The sequence below is a fragment of the Rattus rattus genome, chromosome 1 (assembly GCF_011064425.1).
Source record: "Rattus rattus isolate New Zealand chromosome 1, Rrattus_CSIRO_v1, whole genome shotgun sequence".
Lineage (NCBI taxonomy): Eukaryota > Metazoa > Chordata > Mammalia > Rodentia > Muridae > Rattus > Rattus rattus.
Window position 1 is genome coordinate 62,047,124 of NC_046154.1, and position 21,464 is coordinate 62,068,587.

General features: G+C 40.0%; 1 protein-coding gene across 12 annotated transcripts in view; it reads left to right on the plus strand.

Moving 5' to 3' along the window:
• The window catches only part of Elavl2 (ELAV like RNA binding protein 2), a 124,776-nt gene that overhangs the window by 42,647 nt on the left and 60,665 nt on the right, over positions 1-21,464 (plus strand). For 6 of the 12 annotated variants that reach the window (XM_032901990.1, XM_032902027.1, XM_032902020.1 and 3 more), the window contains exons 2-3: positions 18,160-18,250; positions 21,031-21,274. In XM_032901990.1, coding sequence (XP_032757881.1) covers positions 18,179-18,250; positions 21,031-21,274 — 316 coding nt within the window. In that variant the 5' untranslated portion in view covers positions 18,160-18,178. The remainder of the gene's footprint in view (positions 1-18,159; positions 18,251-21,030; positions 21,275-21,464) is intronic. The other 6 variants (XM_032902049.1, XM_032902063.1, XM_032902056.1 and 3 more) reach the window with 2 other exon arrangements.

Here is a 21,464-nt window from a genome sequence, read left to right on the forward strand (position 1 = left end):
TGAGATGTGAGTTTGCTGATTGCCTAGATGAGGGGCGCTTTTCTTCTTTGGTTAGGTTAGTATCTTGGGCTATCTGGGAACTCAGCTGAACTCTCAAGAGGGCACAAGAGAATTTAATGAGCAGTTGTAGAAAACAAGGGGAGGGGCTGGTGTTCAAAAGCACCAGGATCATCTGACTCCTTCTGCTTCTCTCCGTAGTTCCGTGGCCCAGCTTCGCTGCTGCAGTCACCTCTTACACTTTGGCATCGCTATCTTTGCACATTCTTTTGTGCCCAGGTTTGTTTACCAAGCCTTGGTGATTAGATTGTCTTGCAGATAGCTTCTTTTTCATCAGTAAACATAGACAGAATTGTCTCATGAAACTACACCAAGAAGTATTTGGCTGTACAAAGTGATTTTCTCAGTGTGCGATGGTTCAAACCAGTTTATCTGCAGAATTAATCTTAGTTCATGGCTTAGCTCTCTAAAATGGCTTAATCCCCTGAGTGGCATTAAAAGTACCAGGGATGTACTATTAATCACAGCTTCCTGACAATTTGCTGACCCTTCTGAGACCCCCTGGTAAGTACTATGCTAAATCGAGCAAAAATACCCTCTCTGTACAGTAGCTTGGATTCTTACATTGTAAGGTGTGAGTCTGAAATGCCATCTGGCTCTCACTGTTAGCCGTTTGGTAATAAAGTGTTTTGGTTTGGCTAGCTGCATGAATATTTTTATGTTAAAGGATTTTTTTCCCTCAAATAATTGATGGTGTGTGCTATAGTGGCTTAAATATTTTGTACTTAGAACATGGCATTTGATAGATGTTGAATAGTCTGTTTTCTAGTAAGTAAAAATATTCTTTTGAGTAAGTAAAGAAATATATCCTAATCTGTGCGTACAGTTTATGTACTTGTGTGTGCACACGTGTGGGTGTCACGCGCACACATAACAATATCTTTATGTAGTACCTGGCCCCCCCCACCCTTTTTTTTATTATCTCCCTCCCTCCTTCCCTCCTTCTGTTCTTCCTCATCCTTTTCCTTTTTTGGTCTTACCAGTTCTGACAGTTTTAGAAGTTCTTTTTATCCATTCTTTAACTTCTTTTTAAAAAATGATTTTTAGCTTGGTGTAGTGGCAAAGTCTTTAGTACCAGCAGTGGGGAGGCAGAAGCAGGTAGATCTAAATGAGTTCAAGGATAGCCTGGTCTACAAAGCAAATTCTAGGACAGCCAGGACTGCACAGAGAAACCTTGTCTTGAAAAACCAAATATATGTATATTATAGTTATAGATAATATAACATACTATGTATAATTATATCTAATCAATATAATATTCATACTATATTTGTATATGAGATATATATATATATCTTATATAAAACAACTTTCTAATAGAATGAAAAAAAAAGTACGTCATAGCTAAGAGAACTTGCCAAGGTTAAAAATTCCTTGAGAGGTCACTAAAGCACTATGAAATAGACTTGGAACTAGTTACAGTTGTCCTTGTACCTCCTGTGGGCTTTCACTTAATTCTGGTCTATTGCCATAGATTTTTAGTTGTCTATTAGTTTTGGGGCAGGGGATTGAGTGCAGGCTGTCAGAAATGCCCACTGTCTAATCTGAAATTCTGAACTCTGAAAAACTGAACAAAAGTGTTCCTTTGGTTTTTATTATTTAGTTTGGTGCCAGTGATGGAAGCTAGAGCTATGCACATGTTGAATACAGTCTGTCTACCATTGAGCCATACCTTTCAGCCCTGAAGCCTTTGATTTAATATACATTTATGCAATTACAATCTTATTTTTTTAATATTTATTTTTAAATTTTCAGTTAGGTGTATGCATGTATGTAGGTAGAGGTGCCTGAAGAGACCAGTTTGCATCCTGAGGTAGATGGTAGGTACTGCAAGAACACCTCTCAATTATTGACCCATCTCTCTAGCCTCAACATCTCAGGTTTTAAATATTGCAAATAGTGACTGTATTTAAGAGCCATACTGTATTATATGTGATTAATTTGATTTTAGGTCGCTATAGTACATTTGCTTCTGTAACGTTGGTGTTTAATCAAGAAAGTAATAAGAATATTGACATGGACAACATAGCTATGAATGGGAGTCAAAATTGTACCTCTCTGTGATATACATATATTGTAGAATTTAATACTAAAGTGCATACAGTAAGTTGAGCAAAAATAGCCTGAGAACAGGACTCTACTGAGACATAGTAAGAGGACTTAATGTTGGTAAACTTAATCCAGTTGGAGGTGTTCCTCTATGGAAAGTTAGATCTGGTCTTAGGAGATTAGAACTGTATCTAAGGGTTAATGGCCATCTTGGGTTAAAAGACAACCATGCATGTGTGCCTGTATTCAAATGAACATTGAGTACCTCAAGTTATTTTAGTTCTCTACTGTGGTCTTGAGTTCTGTGTTTGAATCTCTCATTCCAGGCGAGTGAACAAATGTAAAATGATTGGAGCGTACAAATATTTAATGCCAATGCTGGTCTTCCTCAATTTACACGTGGCCTAGGAAGAAGAGAAAACATGCATATATTATGTATGCATTTGTAGGAGTAGAGTCTTGCTGTCTACACTGGAGCTGCCTTCTTATAGACTGGATTGAAAACACAAGATTTTTTTTTTTCTCTTTAAGGAACATTAGTATGATTTCTGGGGTGAGGGGAGTCAGTAGCTTTAAAGTAATTTTCTGCAACTTTAGAGTCACAGTTGATAGAGAATAATTTAACGTGTCACATAAAAACTTCAGTTTTGGAGTTTCTCCAGCTTTTTATTTTAGCTTTATCTTTGGCTTTTTAGTTAATGAGACACAGTGAAAAGTATACTTTCCTCTATCTCTGCCTGGAGTTACGGAAACTCAATGCTGTGGAAGTTTTAAGTGACTCTTGGAGACCATCATTAGTATTGCATGGTGGTGTCCTTTCTTCTTTGTTCAAACCCTATTTTAGAAAATGTTAAATAATAGAGCCGTACTATCTTAGTATTTTAAATGAATTTTCCTCTTATATTTGCAAGTGAATCTAGGGAGAGTCTTGTTTCAGTGCTTTGAAAATGTATGTAGGAGATAACAGCAGATTTTGGGGAGCACAGAAAAATGCATCCATCTCTAATAGTGTCCCTTCATCCTGTTGTACAGCATACAGTCTTTAGGTAGGGCTTAGCCTTAGAACCAACCACCGTGCTCTGTGGCTTTGTTTCTGTGGCTTGCTCATTTTGCTGTTTTAAAGTAGATTTTCATGGAAATCTATTAGAGTAAATTAAAGGCAGCAGAAAAAGTGTGAATTAAACTTCTTTGCACTTCTGTCTTTAGGTACCCTCTTCTGCATCTTGGAATACAATTTGTGGTACGTACGTCCCGACCAGCTATGAACTTGAGACAGGGCCATATTGTTTAGCACAGGTAGGGCTGAAAGCCTGAGTCTTCTGCATCAGTCTCCCTAGTGCTCGGGTTATAGCTAGGAGCTACAGTGCCCAGTTGGAAGTTTGTTGAGTGTTAATTCCAAGGCTTCCAGTACACTGTGAGAGGACTATCAGTTTGTTGGGGAGGGCGTATAGGTACGCCTCAATTTCCCTCTTGTTATCTCTGAATTTACTTTCTTCTTCGTCTCTAGGTATCTCTGTTCTGGAACTTGCTCTGTAGACCTCTACATGAGAGAGCACTCTGCCTCTGCCTCCCGATTTTTAGGGTTAAAGAGCATGTGCCACCACCACACCACTGCCCTGCCCTTAGCTCCTGTCTCAGTTACACTATGATCAAGGAAACTTATGAAAGAGAGCATTTAATTTGGGGGCTTGCTTACAGCTTCAGAGGGTGACTCTGGGACTGTCATGGCGGGTAGCCTGGTAGCAGACACACTGGCTGGCATGCTGCTAGAGCAGTAACTTAGAGCTTACGTCTTCTCTCCAGTCATGGCACACAGAGACTAATTGGGAACCATGTGAGCTTTTGAAACCTCAAAACCTATCCCCAATAAGGCCACACCTCCTAATTCTTCTTTAACAGCTCACGTGCTGTGGAGAAAGCGTCCAGCCATATGAGCCTGTGGGGCCCTTCTCCTTCAGACCACTAATGGTTTGAGTTCCTTTTGTAAGGAATGCCCTTATGAAAGACGTTTCTGATTTGTATGGACAAGATGGCTTTCTCTTAGAACCCAGGGAAGTATCAGTAAGCCAAAGCGGGTTTCATTTTTAAGATCATTTAACACATGCTGTGGTCATATTAGGCTATTAGTAATACAGAATTGATGCTTCTCTTTTGCTTATTTCATGGAGTATTTTGAAGATGATTAGATCTAAAATGAAAAATCCTCAGTGTAGGCAACTATGATATATGTGAAGTATTTGGATCAGTTTGCTCTCCCCAGCTCATTGCTGACGTATCTCTGCACTGTGGCTACAGTGCATTCCTGGGACGTTTATGGTAGGGGTACCCTTACTTGCAGTTCTCTGGTCTACTGGACCTGTCTGTCCATCATGAAGAGTAGAAAAGCTATGCACACTTTAGATCTTTTGCCTCTAGGCTATGGTATTTTAATTGGGACCTAGCCATAGCAGAAACCAAGTAGACATGGGGTTCTTGGGAAAGCCACAGAGAACATCTCCCATTCATAAAGGGGAGTGATATGTGATAGCTCTATGGGACTGTGGATTCTGTTATAGACACCCCCCCCCCCATTACATGCAGTGCTCTATTGCTGTGAAAAGACACCATGACCAAGGTAACTCTTGTAAAAGAAAGCATTTAATTGGGGCTGGCTTACAGTTCTAGACGTTTAGTTCATTATCGAAGTAGTACGGAGCATGGTGGCGTACAGGCAGGCATGGTGCTACAGAGATAGCTGAGAGTTCTGCATCTGGAGCTGAAAGCCTAGGCCAAGTGACTCACCTCCTGCAACAAGGTCACACCTTCTAAAGCCCTTCAAGTAGTTACCACTCCCTAATAACCAAACACTGAAATACATGAGCTTATGGGGGCCGTTCTTATTCCAACCACTGTGCTTCCCTAGATCCAATCTGCCTCTTCTTTCTTCTCCTTAGGAGTGGGAAGTGGGTGAGAGGGTAAAGGTACTTGTAATTGTCTCTCAAAGTTGTTCTTCTTTGAAGAGTAATCCCCCTCCTCCTGCCCCAAGCTTTTTCTCTAGGTATCAATTACTAGTAGTTTCTTGGTTGGTGGTGGAACTTTCTGTCTATCTCTCTGTCTCCAGGTTGGAATTTTTTCCTCCTTTGACCCTGTGTAGGTCTGGCGTGTGTTGTCAGTCTCTGTGTGTTCATATGTGTTATCAGCCTTGTCATGTTTGGAGGACATTGTTTCCTTGGAAGCATTCATCACCAGTGGCTTTATTAACACCCCCTCTTCCATGTAAATCTCCGAGTCTTGAGGCAGAGGGGTTTGATAAAGACATCCTACTTAGGGCTGAGTATGCCAAGTCTCTTACTGCCTGCTACGGGTCTCTGTTCATTATCATTTAATAAGAGGCTTCTCTGATGAGGGTTGAGTGATACACTGGACTGTGGGTATAGCCATATGTCTTAGGAGTTATTTATTGTTACATTCTTTTAGCAGAATATCATGCTGGATTTTTCTGTAGGGCCTGTGATCTATCTGAGTTCTGATAGACTGGCCCTTAATCCAATCAAGAAGTGGTTTGTTACTCCCATAATGTTTGTACCACCATTGCTTTTCCAGATGATTGCTTTTATTTCTTCAAGTAATATGCAGAGTACCTTACAGCCTGACAAATTCTAGTCAGTAGGGGTCAAGCTTCTAGTGGGTATCAGCTCAGTTTGTCTGCGTTTAGTGACATAAGTAAGTGTTGTCAGTGTAGGGCCTTACTTACCATCAGGTTGTGGAGGGTAACAGGTAGCCTATGATGTTTAGGTTCAGGTCTATGGGACCCCATTTGGCCAATGACTTAACAAGGCTGTGGAGCCTGGGCAGTGGATTTACAAAAATGCTATGCTCCCCCAACACTGATTTTTAGTTAGAAGTTGTCAGTCAGAGACTTCTTCCAAAGGAGTGTGTCTCCACTTTGTTTACAAAACTGAGTAGCCATTTCAAGGTGAGGTTAGAGAAATAGTTGTCTTTAGAAAAATGGTTAGTCTTCCTTTTTGTCAACTCATCTAGATTAAGATAATAGACGATGGTGAGAAATATTTCTTTTAGGCTGGCTTGGAAGAGCTTGCAGACATAATCGCTCTAGATTAGCGTATTATCTGGCATGCAGTTGGTCCTTCTGAAAGTGTTGTCGGTGATGAAAGACTATTTATGGTTTGCGTGCTCAATCTACTGTTCTGCCAGAATTGACCTTTAAGGAAATATTCACTTTACATAAGATGAAGCTGTAGCAGAGAATGACTGCTAGTCAGAAACCAAATCAGAAAATGTTCAGCCAGTGCCTCTTCGTAATTTCGAACTTCGATAATAAGTCAGAAGTTTATTTAATGCTAACTACAATGTGGATGCCATGTGCCCTCTCCTGCTACTCTCTAGTGCTCTAAACATGGAGAAGCAAATGCCTCCTTTCTTTTTGTTCACATACATGTCTAAACTCAGTTGTTTTAGTTAGAGCTATTTTCCAAAGCAGCATGTGATTTTGTCCCCTCCTCCCCCTTTTCCCTTGGTGAAACATTTAGCATAGGTCAGCCAGAATGGCTATGAATTCTGGAAACTTTCCTTGTATTCCTTTAACTTCTTGGCTACTCAGGAAGGGAGAAGTCGGAATACTTATGTCTTGTGTACCTATGTTATGCCCATCTGGTACAGTGCCTGGTATATCCAGTGTGTCAGAGAAATTGCTTTCTGACCTTGAGTGCCTTTTCCAGTCTTACATATCAGACCTTAGCTGAAGGACAGGGGTACGCACTTCACATGTGGTCCAGGTTTTATTTATGCTTCTTTGTTGAGATCTGCTTATCTTGAATTGTGATGTGGTGACAGTATGACCTAACAGCTAGGTTTTTGGTGGTAATGTTGGCTCAACTAGAAGCTTGAGATTACACTGAATAGTAATTATATTCTGAAAAGAGTATATGTATGTTAATGACGGGCCGTGGTTGTCTCTCCTATAAAGACAACCTAAGCTGACTTTCCTCCTGCAGGTGCATGATGTTGTGATAGACCCTTCATCTTGGCAAGCCATGTGGTTGACCGAGAGAGTGTACACATGCTGCCTTGGTTTGCCTTCATGCTATTATTCTGCTTTGTCAGCCTTTTTGTGCTTATGACAAGAAGGCCAAGATATGGAGGTGCATGCAGGAGGTGTGGACTTCTAGAACACTGGATGGTTATTGTCTTGCCTGGCTCAGTGTATCTCAGAATTACCCGTAAAGACAGTATTGCTTCTCCTTATAGACTGACATTCCTTTTATCAGAAGGAAGGTAGTGAGATTGCTGCAGGTGAAGAAGAGAGGTTGAGTAACAGTGGGAAGCAGACTGGGAGGGAATGGAACTGTTGAGGATTCGTTAGGGTTTATTCTTGGGAATTCCTTGGAAATCCTTGGGAAGCTGAGGCTTTGCTTTGTAGGCAGCATGGGATCAGCAAAAGCCATGCAAAAAGATGGTTGCAGGATGCTGGCTATGTAGGGAAAGCTCCGTGTCCTTTGGGATTGGAAAGTGGGTTGCAGATGGGGTAAGCATGCAAACAAAGAGTAGTTAGGAGGCTTTCAATGGGCTCCTGACCCTGGCTTCATACCCCAGGGTTTCTAATGAAATCCTCGTTTATAGCTCGGCTTGGTGGTACAGGCCTAGAATCCTAGCTCTCTGAGAGACTGGGGCAGGAGGATCATAGTTCAAGGCTTGCCTTAACTCTGCAGTAAGAGTTTAAGGGCAGCCTAAGCAACTCAGAATAGACCTTTTCTCAAAGTATAAGAAAGAGGGCTGGGGAATATGGCTCACAGAGTACAACCTCTTAGCAAGTACTAGGCCTTCTATATTACTCCCCCTCATTTGTAAATTGAAGATCATATATATCACTAATTGAAGATAATCTATAAAACTCAAACTACACATGAAGATTAAATGAAATTTTATCTTTAAATTATTAGGCATAGAATAAGTAGTCAATAAAAAAATAGCCTTTTTTCTTCTGCCTTCCCTTGTTTTCATCAAAGGATTCATTGAATTCTCCAAAAGTCTGTTACGTTATTCTAACAACCTCTTTTTGTACCAAAATTATGCAAATTCTGTGGAGGATTCAGGGTGCCTTATTTTTCTTTTAATTAAACATCTCAAAATCACAGTTAATGCAGGCTTATAAAAATTATGTTTAAATTTAGGTTAGCTTGACAGTCAGGCTGAGAGAAACATAATGAGGGAAGTGAGTAGCCCTGTGTGATTGTATCATTTTTCTGATTGTGAATGGACACCCCATCCAGCACTACATGATGTGTATTAGTCTAAGCTCCAGAGTCTCTCTTTCTACATGGAAGGAGAAGATGCTTGGCTCATCCTTGAAACTCTTATTTGTTAAAACAGCAGGGTGGGTGGTGAATTCTGAGTATTAAAGTTCTAAGAGGCTGAGCTGTACAGGGTGAAATACCAAGGTAGGAAGGAGGAAAGCCAAGTACATTTTTTTCCCTAAGGAGGGCATTTAGTTAAAATAAAAAATGTATTCACTTTACATCTCACTGCCCCCTCCCTGGTATCCCATCCCACAATTCTTCCTCCCATCCCAGTCCCCTTCTCCTCTGAGTGGGTAGGGCTCCCCTTGTCAGGGATTAGTGCTTGCTTTCCCATGGGTAGGGTTTCAGGTTGGGCCAGTTATTGGTTGACCATTCCCTCAGTCTCTGCTCCATTCCCTGTGACTGCATATCTTGTAGACAGGATAAATTTTGTAGGTGGTTGGTGTCCCTATTGTTCTGTTGGGGTTCCTACTGGACTACAGGAAGTGGCTTTTTCAGGTTCCTATCCCCAATGTTGTGAGTCACAGCTAAGGTCACCCCATTGATTCTTGGGCTCCTCCTTTATCCCTGGTCTCTGTCTCATCTTGGAGAGGCCTCCTACCTCTCCACTCCCACCTCTCTCCCCCCATCAGTTGCAGATTTCCATTCATTCTCATGTCCCTCCCTTCACCTGATCCTGAACCCCGGCCGAATTTCCCTCCCCATCTCCTCTCCCATTCAGTTTCCTTTCTATCTGCCTCTAACATTTTATTCCCTCTTCTAAGTGAGATTCAAGCATCCTCACTTGTGCCTTCCTTCTTGTTTAGCTTCTTTGTGTTTGTGGCCTGTATTGGGCTATAAGTGAGTACATATTATGCATGTCTTTTTGCGTCTGGGTTACCTCACTCTGGATGATATTCTTAAGATCCGTCCATTTGCTTGCAAAATTCACGATGTTTTAATTTTTAATAGCTGAATAGTATTCCATAGCATGGATGTAACACATTTTCTTTCTCCATTCTTCAGCTGAGGGACATCTAGGTTGTTTTTAGTTTCTGGCTATTATGGATAAAGCTGCTATGACCATAGGTGAGCAAACATCTTTTTGGGGTGGTGGAATATCTTTTTCGTATATGCCCAGATGTGGTATAGCTGGGTTTTGAGGTAGAACTATTGAGGGCATGCACTTTTAAAGAACGGCAAATTAAAATAGCTAAGGCTGTAATCCAGATGTGCGGCAGTGCTTGGACTATTGACACTGTATATACTTAAATAGAGTGTTTGGAAATCTAGAGTTAAAAACTGCAGCAATTTAAATAAAAATTTCCACCTGTCTTCAGTCATAGTTTACAACTGTGCCAAATGTAGGTTAACATAGTAGCATCTGCTTCAGGTGTTTAGAACAGGCGATGACACTAATGATTAGAAAATATTTTTCTGTCCAGTGTTCCCATTTCATATGCAAGTCTTCTGAAATTCTGCAGTCTTGTTGCCCATTTAGATGTTGGTATCTGCAGAAGGGGTTATCCAAGCTTAACTTGAAAGACTGACAGATTTTCTCTGGTAGCATTGGAAAGAAGCATTTTCTTTGTCTAATGGTAATGATACCATCCCCATACTCATTAAGCACTTTAGTTTGTAAAGTGCTTTGACATATTTTCTGCCTGATATTTGTACATAACAAAAGCTTTTAAAGAAAGTAGACCCTTTTTCCCCTCCCCCTTTCTCTCTTGTGAGAAAATAGATAATTCAAGGGCCAAATTCATTCGTGGTTTGAGTCTCTGGAAAGTTTTCTTAGGTTCACAGAACCTGTGATTACATCTCTACCTCCTTTCATTCCTTGTAGTCACCAGGTGATAGGTTCTGTTTTCAATAACCTGGAAATATGCTCGTGTGTAATTACAGACAGAGACTTACACATTTGTCCCACTGTTCATTTGTAACTCAGGGAACCAGCCCTGTGAACTCGTATCAACCCTGAAGCATGTGTTTGAGTGAACTTTGCACCACTGATGTAAGGAAGTCAAAGCCCACAGAAGTGGAGTGAGTGCAGTCTTTGCTCTGTGAGAGGGCAGGGGCATTGCCTGGGCTCTGAAGCACTTTGAATTGTTTCCCTGTTAAGAGGGATATCTGGGCCTGTGTGAGTGGTGGGATTAGCAGTGTGAGGCAAAGACATGAAGAAGTATGTTCCTGTTGTGTGGTGGCAGCATTAGCTTTTTTTTAAGTGTGCATTCTTAGGTATCCTATCTGCTAGAAATGTCCTTGCGATGCTTCCTCCAAACTCTCCTCTCATTGGAATTACACATAAAATAACATGTTAATGGAACACAAATTCTTGGAATGTTAATTACCATAACAAGTCACAGATGTACCTAAGCCATTTTTTTCTTAGTTGGGATGTAGGTTTTTAATAAAACTGTCATTAGAGGAGAGAACAGGAGAGCTAGACAAAGGGAAATAGAATAACTATCTTGGTGTGAATCAACTTACCCTACTAAAATAATTCATAGTTGTGTGTCTAAATTGAATGCATTCACCCCTTTGGACTTCACACAGCCTGAAAGAAGAATGTTACATAGGTAAATTCCAGTAAGAAGGCACACTTTTCAGAGACAAGGGGTGTGGATTATCGTGGACAAGACAAAGGGGAGGGGGCTACTCTACTTTCAGACACCTTAAATAATTATGTGTCCTAGGATGTTACCTCTTAGGTTTCAGTTTCTTAAGGTTCATAGATGCTGTAACCTCGCAGCATTATGAAGAAAATATGCACACCTTGTGTCAGCTTACCTCTCAGGTGCCTTTATTTTGTTATACACTGCTTGGGGTTAAATGCTAGCTATAGCATTTGAGGTTTTCTTGCTCTTTCTTTCTTTTTTCTTTTTTTCTTTTTTCCTTTTAAATGACAGTGAAAAGTAAAATGTTACCCTAAGTGGCCATATGGAGGATTGTGGCCCTTTATAACAGTTGTGAGTTGAAAAGTGGTATTTCTGTCCTTAAGCCTTCCTTGTCTTTTATATTCTCTTTGAGATTAAGCACTTCTCCTGTTCTGGAACTTAAATATGACAGAGTATTTTAGTGTCTCTATCATACAGAGGAACCGTGTTTTTAACCTACCGTATGAAAACACTCAACTCCTGGGATTAATTTGAGGATTTCCAATCAGCCTTTCACAAAGTGTTCTACCCTGAGGGAGTTCCTGATAGCTGTGATTTCTGTAGAAGAATGTGAAGTTAATCCAATTTCTGTGCTGATTACTATGTGAGCTGTCTTAATTTAGCAGTTCATATCTATCTGCCTATATGAAACAACCCTGCTACAGAAACAGAAGGCGAAATTGACTTGATTCTCACTACACTCTTGTTCCCTGTTAGGTTCTGCAGCCAAGTAATGCCTTGGAAATTAATTAGGCCCACTGAGGCTGGGATGAAAGAATGAGGTGGCGATGATTCATCGCCAGAAGTTAACAGTTTAGTATATTCTATGCTCTAACTGAGACATAGTTAACCCACAGGCCCATTTCACTATTTTACAGTAGGAAAAATGGCCCCATTGAAGGAGAATGTATTCTCACTTCAGAAATTTTGCTTTATTAAATGGTGTCTGTAATTTTAAAACTTTTGGGGGAAAACAAGTTTTTTTTGTTCTTGAATGACTTAAATGGACTAATAATACAAGTCAACTTTTTGGGAGTGGTGGCATACACATTCATTTATTCATTTGTTCCTTTGTTATATTGAAACAGGGTTTCTCTGTGTAGCCTTCACTGTCCTAGAACTAGCTCTGTAGACTAGGCTGGCCTCAAGCTCCCAGAGCTTGCCTTCTTCTGTGTCCTGAGTGCTGGGATTAAATGCTTGCACCATCATGTCAGGAGGGGCTGGTGGTACTAAGACCAGGTTCCAGGAAGTAGCCCAGGCTGGCTTTGAACTCATCCTGGTCCTTATGCTTTGCCATACATGAGGACTGAGATTGCAGGCATGAGAAACCATGTTGCATGGCATGGCTTTAGCTAAGCCTGGTAAAGTTAAATGATGGTTGAGCTTTGCATTTGCTCTTAAATGAAGGAATACAGAATTATTTTTTGAAGAATACATTGTAAAGAATTCTTGCAGAGAATAGTTTGATTTAATGCAAGGCTTCCTGAGAATCTTTTCCTTTTTTTTTTTGTCCACTTCTCTGTGTGGAAACTTTTCCTTTGTTTATGCATCTTATATTCTTAGTCCCTAGCAAATAATAAATATTTTGGTGATTTTGCTCAAATAAAGTGTAGGCATTGAGCTATATGCTTCCTCCTGAGTATATATAGAATCTGATGCTTTCCCCTGACAGCGTCTTGGTCAGCGTCTCTGTCATCCTTATATGCCTGGGTTATTGTGATTACTACTTGCCTGGCATAACTTCTTTCAGACTTGCTGAGCCCTCCTGATCTTCCCACACCCTTTTTTGGTTTCTTTTCTTTAAATGACCTTCAAGTCCCTATGTGATTTGGCTTCATCAACTCTTTGGTCTCTCACTCTCCGTGTAGCTCCTCATTGCTCTACATAGCAGCCTAACTTTGTTGGCCTACTTTGTCTTGATAGTCTAGTGGGGACTGCAGTTGTTTTACATCCCAGATTGTTATACCAGAGCAAGTAGCAGCTTTATTTTTTTTAAGCACAATACGTGATGACAGCACTATAGGTCAGAAGTCCATTCAAAGTAGGTCTGAGTCAGCCAAGATGAAGTTCCCTCTGGAGGCCGGAGGAGAAAAGGTTTCTGTGTCTGCTTTACCTGCCAGAGGCCGACTGAAATCCTTACAATGTTGTGACTTCTGGAGTGTGTGACTTTCCCATCCCCATCTTTGATGTGCAGGAATCATTGAGAATTCTCTGCATCCTCCTGGATGATATAGGACAATCAAATGTTTATAAGGTCTGTTGATTTAGAATCTTAATTCCCCTTGCTGTGTAACATGGCAGATTCACAGTTAAGGGGAGTGGGATGTAGACATCTGAGATGCACTCTCTCCTTCCCACACAGCAGCCAGTTCACTTCTGTTTGAAATACTGGCTCAAAGTTACCTTCTCAATGACCTGCTGTTTATTACTTGGGACTACCACCATTATCTCCAGGATCTCATTGCTACTTCCTCCGCTCTACATCCTCCTTCATTTCAAAGCACGCTTTCCCTATGTGTTCCTATATGTGTTCCTTCCGACTCTGCTTTTTAATCTTGCTCTATTACATGAGTACACACTGGTACTTTCTCCTTGCAGTCAGTTCCTCTGTCATCTAAAGCTTCCTGTAGATCCTAGGAGGTGCATGCAGATGTCGGTTGAATGGATGAGCAGGATGGGAATTGCGAGCAAGTCTTTTTAATTAATTTATTTTCCCACTGATTAACATGATTGGCTGTAATAAGTGCAGAACGAAAGGGATGAATTTGGGGCCCTGCATTCCCCTTCATCTGCAAAGTACAAGGCCTTCAATCCTGCCAACTCTGAAACTCCAAACCTACAGACTGGCATTGAAAGAGGCTTGACTTGTATGTAGAAGCTATAAAGGGCCAATAGACAGCACTAACTGCTAAAGAAGGTTTCTTGCGGTATTCCTGCAGTGGGTTCATCTGCTGTTAACCTCAAGGACAAATATCTGTGTGTGAAGTTGAGGAATTCATGAATTGATGAGATAAAGTGGTATAAGGTTGACTTGACAGGAGTTTTTCTATGAAGCTTGAAGACTGACCTATGAGGTTTAAAGAGAACACACCAACTGTCCTTCCTCATAATTCATGGGTTATCTCTGGTTTCAAAGCTTGGTTGACTATTCCCTGTTTATTTCAGTAAATCCAGCAGTGTATCATGAAGCTGTCATGTAATGATCTCAGAGGGGAAAGCACAGACATGTGATTTCATCTGTCCTCAGGCTGCTCGCTCTAATCATCAATCTGTCCTCAGGCTGCTCGCTCTAGTCATCCATGCTTGCTTTATGTTCCAGTTTCTTACTGTGAGTTCACTAAAGGAAGGAGGTGTTTGGTCAGAATTCCATCCCCCCCAACCTTTTTTTTTTTTAAACGTTAGAAATAGGTGCTTTCTTTCTACCTTGTAATTTAAATTTGGTGTTTAGAGGAAGTCTTAATGTGCAGAGGGCAGACATTACAATGAATTTGCCCTTGTGGTGTACACCCGGAGGGAGCGCATCCTAGCCCTGAGTGAGTGTTAAGTTCAAGATCATTGTATCCAAACTGGAAATTTTAGTCTGAGAGAGGTGCTTGTCCCTGCCTTTAGCCAGGATTCTTTTTACAGACATCATTTGTATTTGCCTAGTGTACCTAGCCAGTATCAAATTAAAACCATTTAAGACCTGTAATTTAAGAATAATGGGTTTCTGAATTCCTTTGTATCAAAATTTATTTTCTGTTGGCTTGGCTTTCTGTTCTCTTGGCTTTTGACCATTTTGCTAAGTGATCCCTAAATCCCACATGGTCTATCTTCATAACTGTACTGGACAGAGGCATGGAGCTTACCTGTTCCATGTTTCAGGGTGTGTTTTGACTTGTGAGTTTTGTAGTTGGCAAATTGTTCTCGAGGTAGAAATCCCATCCTTGGTCACTTCAGAGATACATGGTTTCCTTTGCTAAGCCATGCAATAGCCATGTGGGTTTCAGGGAGTGATGGTGACTGGTGGAATGCTCCCAAAATGAAAAATATTCTTTCATTGTTATGCTTATTGTGAAATACCTGAGGTGGGCAGAAAGACAAACTATTTTATTCCCGTGTGTTAAAGACGGTATGGTTCACCCTTTTAATCCCTAACCTTTGAGGAAACTGCTCTTGTTCTTCCCACATACAGATCTCTCAAAAGGAGACCAGTAGCAAAGCAAGAGAGCAAGGCACTGGGCTTGAGGGACAAAGAGGGCTCAGATGCCCAAGGCTGGTAATAGTAAAGGATGCAGGGCGCTCGTGTCTGCATCAGATGCCTAGTGTCTGATCTGATAGGAAGCAGGTGGCTGTTGATGGTTTAGGAAAAGCTCCCTGGAAAAGTTAATGTGACTTAAGATGAGGAAGGACGATTGGATAGGTCATAAGTCTGAGAGCCCATATAGTGCAGTGACAGTTTTCACACTCCCAGGCTTAACTCATGATAGACCACAGAGCCAGTTCCCAGCCTGGGAACTGGTATGAGGATAGTAAACATAGCAGTGGAGTGGAATGTTAGGGCAGACTGAACCAGCATCTCTGGGAGCTTTGGAATGATCATCTCATTGCACTGCTGTGACTGACTTGTACAGGTCTGGTCTCTATAGCCGATGGTATTTAGGCTTTGGAATCCTCTCTCCTAGCTCAGTCATAACACCAGGTGAACTTAACGAGAAGTCTCAAGATATTTTTAAAGTGTTTTTTGACTAGAGTCTGTCTTACATGGTGGCTGTCTGGAACAGGTTTTAAAAATAGCAAAGATTATCTTAGTTTACAGAATGTTTTTGCTCTTGTTTGGTTTTTAAACTACGGAGATTAGGAAATAGAGACTTGTCATGTTTTTATATGTTTGGGAAACTGCTGGGCCAGCTTCACTTCTCAAATTCTTACTGTTGCCAGCTAAGTTTAATCTCAGATTTCCACCAGTTTAAGAACCTGTAGATGCAGAAGTACACAGTAATGTTAGCACAAAGTACACATTATTGCAAGAAAAAAAAGGGAAGAAAAAAAATCAAACATGGAAAGGTTTAGTGCCTGTTGTAGCTAAATTATACAACCATGAAAAGAAGAAGCTACTTTTCCTTCCTTCCCCTGTGAGATCCATGCTCCCATCAAACTGCTCCTCACCATTTTCTCTTGTAGCTCAGTGCAAGGATAGAATATTTTAGATTGATCTGTGAAAGTGCCTTTTCATAAGTTATTGTGCAGAGAATAACAGGATGAAAAGCAGTCTGAATTGGCACAATTGACGTCTAAATTAAGAGGTGAACATATATGAAACATTTTTTTAAGCCTTAAAATTAATGGCTCTGTTTCAGTGCAATACAGCTTTTTTCCCCCTTTCCAAAGAGCCTCAGAGCCAGTAGAGTCTATAAATAGTGCACAGCCGGGTTGTCTGTGGTAGATTGAGTGGAGCAGAATCACCTGTCCTTAAGTGAAGGGGAAGTAGCTTTACATTTTTAGTAACTGAATTGTTGGCCAGCATAAAGGTAAGGGCCATGTGAGCAACTTATTTATAACTTCCCATAAAGGTGTGTGTCTGCCTCAAGCGGAGAGACTGTCTGGCTGCTGGGAATGGAAAAGTGCAGTGGAATCATTTTCCATCGGTGGCCTTCTCAGCTTAGTGGGTTCAGTAGAGACCGTTTGCATCCCTGGGGCTTGCAAAGGAGGGGCGTCAGTAGATCAGCTTGTTAGTGTCTCTCTCCTATGGAATATAGGGGATGAGACCATTAAATCATTTTACCCATGATTTTTGGTAATGCTTGGTTTGTAACTCCTGAATAAATCCTGGACATACAGTTTTGGCTTGGTTTACCCTGTTGGGTGTGGTTGTCCTGTTCCGTATTTGGGCCCTTGTCAAACTATTTCATGGCTGTAAAGTACTCTGTCTCAGGACAAGTGTAACTGTAAGATGACTGCACCATGTAAGACAGCAGCGCTAGGCTGCATTCTCTGGTACAGTGGGAGAAAGGAAGACCAGTAAAGGCGTTCACAGGTATCCACCGAGAAGCCTTAAATCCTTTCCTAGCAGCAGAGTCCACTCCGTGTTCACATTTCATGTGAATCGTGTAGTCAGGCTTTTAACTCTGAAGCTGGGACGTGTACTTACTAAAATGTAAGGAGGTTTTTTTGTTTTGTTTTGTTTTGCCCCTGTTCGTTATTTCTGACCCTGAGCTCTCATATGGCTATGTTCTGTCATTTTAAGCATATGGGTACATAGCTAAAGTGTAAACTTTGGCTTTCGGGCCACCATCACAGCTCCCTTTAGTTTGCAGGCAAGTTGAAATAAGGGATAAATGGCCTGTTAATGCTGTTGGAGGCCTCATGGCAGGGCTAATTTTAAAGCATGCTGGGTTCACAATTTACATCTTATAAAAATGTTCACTTGATTTCATTCAGGGACAAAGCTGTCATTCTATAGTCATTACTCCAAAAAAATCCTATTTATTCATCTAATTATTTCAATGGAAAGATGCTGGTTTACTGCTTCTGTATATGTGGACAGTTCTGGGTGAAACCGGTAAAGACTAGTGTAACTGGAGTGGCAGAATAACCTCAGGGGGACTTGATTCCCTTTTAATTTTGAAGTCCCAGGATTAAGGATCATTTGTAGTATAATGTAACAGTGTGGGCAAATACAGCTTCGCTTAATGTCCCTTTGATATTTAGGAGAAAGTGCTTTTATGCAAAGCAATCACTTTATGAATCGCTTGACTGCTTTTCTCACTAAAATTTCATTCACATTTCCTCCCTTCTCCCACATCCACGAGAGGACTGCATGTAGTATTTTCATTTAATTTTTTTTTATTATTATTTTCGAAACGGAATTTAAGGTAGTTTTTAAAGAAAGATACCAAGACAAGTATGTAGTACTGTTTTAAAATCAGGCTTTCATTACAAATACTTAACATTTATGCAAGAAAACTACATGTTAAAATAAATTTGGAAAGATTAGATTGGAATTGCCTCAAATTCAATTAAGCCCCACTGCATGGACGTGCTGGGAATATGAAGACAATCACTGTAAATCTGTGCAAGCTGACATGTTGCATTACCTTGCTCTACTCTAACGTATGGTACTTTTTGTGTCCATATTGCAGACGGCAACTCCAAACTAACATGGCAGTCAGACTGTGTGATGTGGCTTCTCTGCTTAGAAGCGGTTCGTGGGCAGCAGAGCCTTGGACCGGGGTCTGTGGGATTTTTCTTAAATTCTGTAGGCTACTTTTTTTAGCATGTTGCAGAAGTGCCGAGGCCATACCAAACACTTGAACCTTGAATTTGGCATACTAATCATTCTTATGTACTGTGGTATGGCCATGATTAAGTATTAAAAGCACATTGCAATTTTAACTGTGGTGGTGTATAGAGATCAGAACCGTGCTCTTAATATGTAACTGAAATAATTGAAATTAGGATTTTAGTGCAGACTCAAAAGACTGACAAGCTTTTTTTAAAAACAAAACAAAACAAAAACAAAAACAAAAGTTTTGGTATGGTCTGAATACTAAGTTACCGTAATTCTTTACATTCTGTTTACTATGTATTTTTTTGGTTACTACATTTTGAAGTTATTTACAATTCCTGATTCTAAAAAAAAATTTTTTTGAAATTGTAAATCTGGCTGAAAATTATTTGCCCAGTAACTGTTGGAAGACTGTGCATTCTGTGAACAGTTGTGTTGAGCCTATCAATGGAATATGCATTATTTGGAAAATATAGCACATTAGTATCATTTTATTCAGAGCAGATGGTCCTATAGCTGAAAGATGCTGTGATTTTTTTTTTTTTTAAGTGCACACAGCCTACTGCAGCTGTTCACTTGAATGCTGGCTTAAAGCTCATTCTTGCCACCTGAACATAGAAATAAATGTGCAGTTAAGCGAGAGTGTTTGTTGTCCTTCCTACACCCTGCTAATTTCAGTCAATGAACGTTTATATTTCACATCCCAATGAGCTCTAGACCAAACCTCACATTCGGGGTTCTTGTACTTTGCGTACATACCCTTACTTTTGAATGACGGTTTGTTTCCTAGGCCTTGGCCACTTTACCTTGTAGTATACTGTTTTTATAGTTGCTGAGCAGAGATAGCCCTATGAGAGTTTTCTGTGAGAAGAGTAATTCACAACCAACCCACAAACTGGTACAGTCAGGCTTTTACCAGGAAATCTGAAGCCTCCCTTCTCAGTTTCAAGTAATATGTCAATTATAATATCTTGAAATATTTTGATTATTTTTTCATACAGAAGTCCAACAATTTATTTATTATTCTTTAAGTATTCACTGAGAATACTTACCCAAGAAAAGTAGTTTAAATCTTGGGGTGGTGGGTGGAGTTCATTTCTCTGGAGAAGAAATGAAGCTATTGAAAGGTTACAGGTTGACTATTTCCTAACTACTCTGGCTTGAGTCCGTTTTTATCTTGATTTTGAGGATCCCTGTCCCTCTCCAGTCTGGATCTGGTCAGTTGGCCAGTCTCTCTGGTGCTGCTTTCTTATGTAAACTTCTCTTGGTAATTGGGATTTTGTATCCATAGATGTGCCCATTTATTTTTTCTTAGGCAGTTTGCTTTTTATAAGATGTTTTCCCCATACACCTATAATCAGCCCTTTCCCCCCCCTCTACTTCGCTTTTTTCTTTTATCAAAATCTTTGCCTTATCTACATCAAAGCCTCCTAAAGAGTTTTGTGTGAGAAGAGTAATGTCGTCACTCTGAGTTGTCAGGTTTGAGCAGTTCTTTGGGGAACTGAGAGGTATATTGGATAACACAGAGTGTAATCTTTTCACTGATACTTTGATTTTTTTTGTTTTTTTTTTTGGATTCCCCCATAGTCTTGGCAGTCCAAAGCTGGACAATTATTGGAAAAGACTTTTGGAGAGTTTGGGGGCTGTGGTTTGTAACTCTTTTGTTCAAAGCCCATCAATTTGCTTTTAGGAAACTACATCCAAAATTGTATAATAAATGATTTTTAGAGCAGTTGGAACTGTTCGAGGTAATTTTCCCCAACTCTGCTGTTCATCAGTTGTTTGGTTTATGGACACTTTACTACTTGTATTTTCAATAGCCTTGAGCTGGCCTGTTTGGAGAAGTTGTGTGTTTATATTGTTGCTTTCATGACTGGATATGCATTTTTTGTTCTTGTGTTCTTAAAACTAAAGTCAAGGCAAAATATTGTCTTGAGTTGTTTGTGGATTCTGTTTTGGTGCTATAGATCAGATATTTGTTGGTGGTCATCAGCTGCCAAATTGACAAAATGGCTAAATAGCCTACAAACGTAGACCCGAATATTCAGTTTTCCTCCCAAGTTAACTTACCCTTTCACTTCTGAACATATAATATCTATTTTTTTTAATTTCTTACCAATGATAGCTGTACAAAATAATGTTAATCAAAACATTTCAGTATGTAACCAAAACAGTACATGTTGACAAACTTTTATTTTTGAAAGTACTTTTGCTCCTCTGCTCCTTGATTTTTGTTAACGGATGCCTGTCAGTCTTAGATAATTGACTCTTACGAACTGAAGAATCCTCTTCAGAATTAATATATCACCTTTTCTTTGTTTGCTTGTTTATTTTGGCAGCATGTTAAGCATTTTTATTTTCGAGAATGATTTTTAGTCAGGACACAGTTCTGTGCCCTTTGGTATTAAATCACTTCCTCTGTGGATACCGCAGGTGAGTGAGGGTATATGACTAGACTCAGGATATGATTCTAGACAATGTTTCAACATTTAAATTGTGCTTATGTGCATGTATGGAATATGTATGTGGAAATATAATTGTAGCCTTAAGTTGAATAGCTTAATATGAAATACAGTTAGCGTAGGTGTTGCACTTTTTGTTGAAGTTTTATTTGTAATCACAGCAGAATGACTCGTGTTTAGTGACAAGTGTTTAACTCTTGGGTAGAATCTCTAATAGGTTGTGAAATATGAATTCTGACATTTCTTATTTTCTCTGTTTTTAGCAGGTAATTGCTGCCATGGAAACACAACTGTCTAATGGGCCAACTTGCAATAACACAGCCAATGGTCCAACCACTGTAAACAACAACTGCTCCTCACCAGTTGACTCCGGGAACACAGAGGACAGCAAGACCAACCTAATAGTCAACTACCTTCCTCAGAACATGACACAGGAAGAACTAAAGAGTCTTTTTGGGAGCATTGGCGAGATTGAGTCCTGTAAGCTTGTAAGAGACAAAATAACAGGTATGCAGTTTTATGTAGATGGCTCAACAAGATACGAGAAAATAACTTTATTTGTCTATAAATCATTCAGTACTGAAGCTTTACCTATCCAGATTTTCTGTTACTATGTAAACAATATGAAACTAGTTTTGTTTTTCTTTTAAACCATAAAATGCTTTTGAAGGCTATATCTGATTTATTATTATTATTA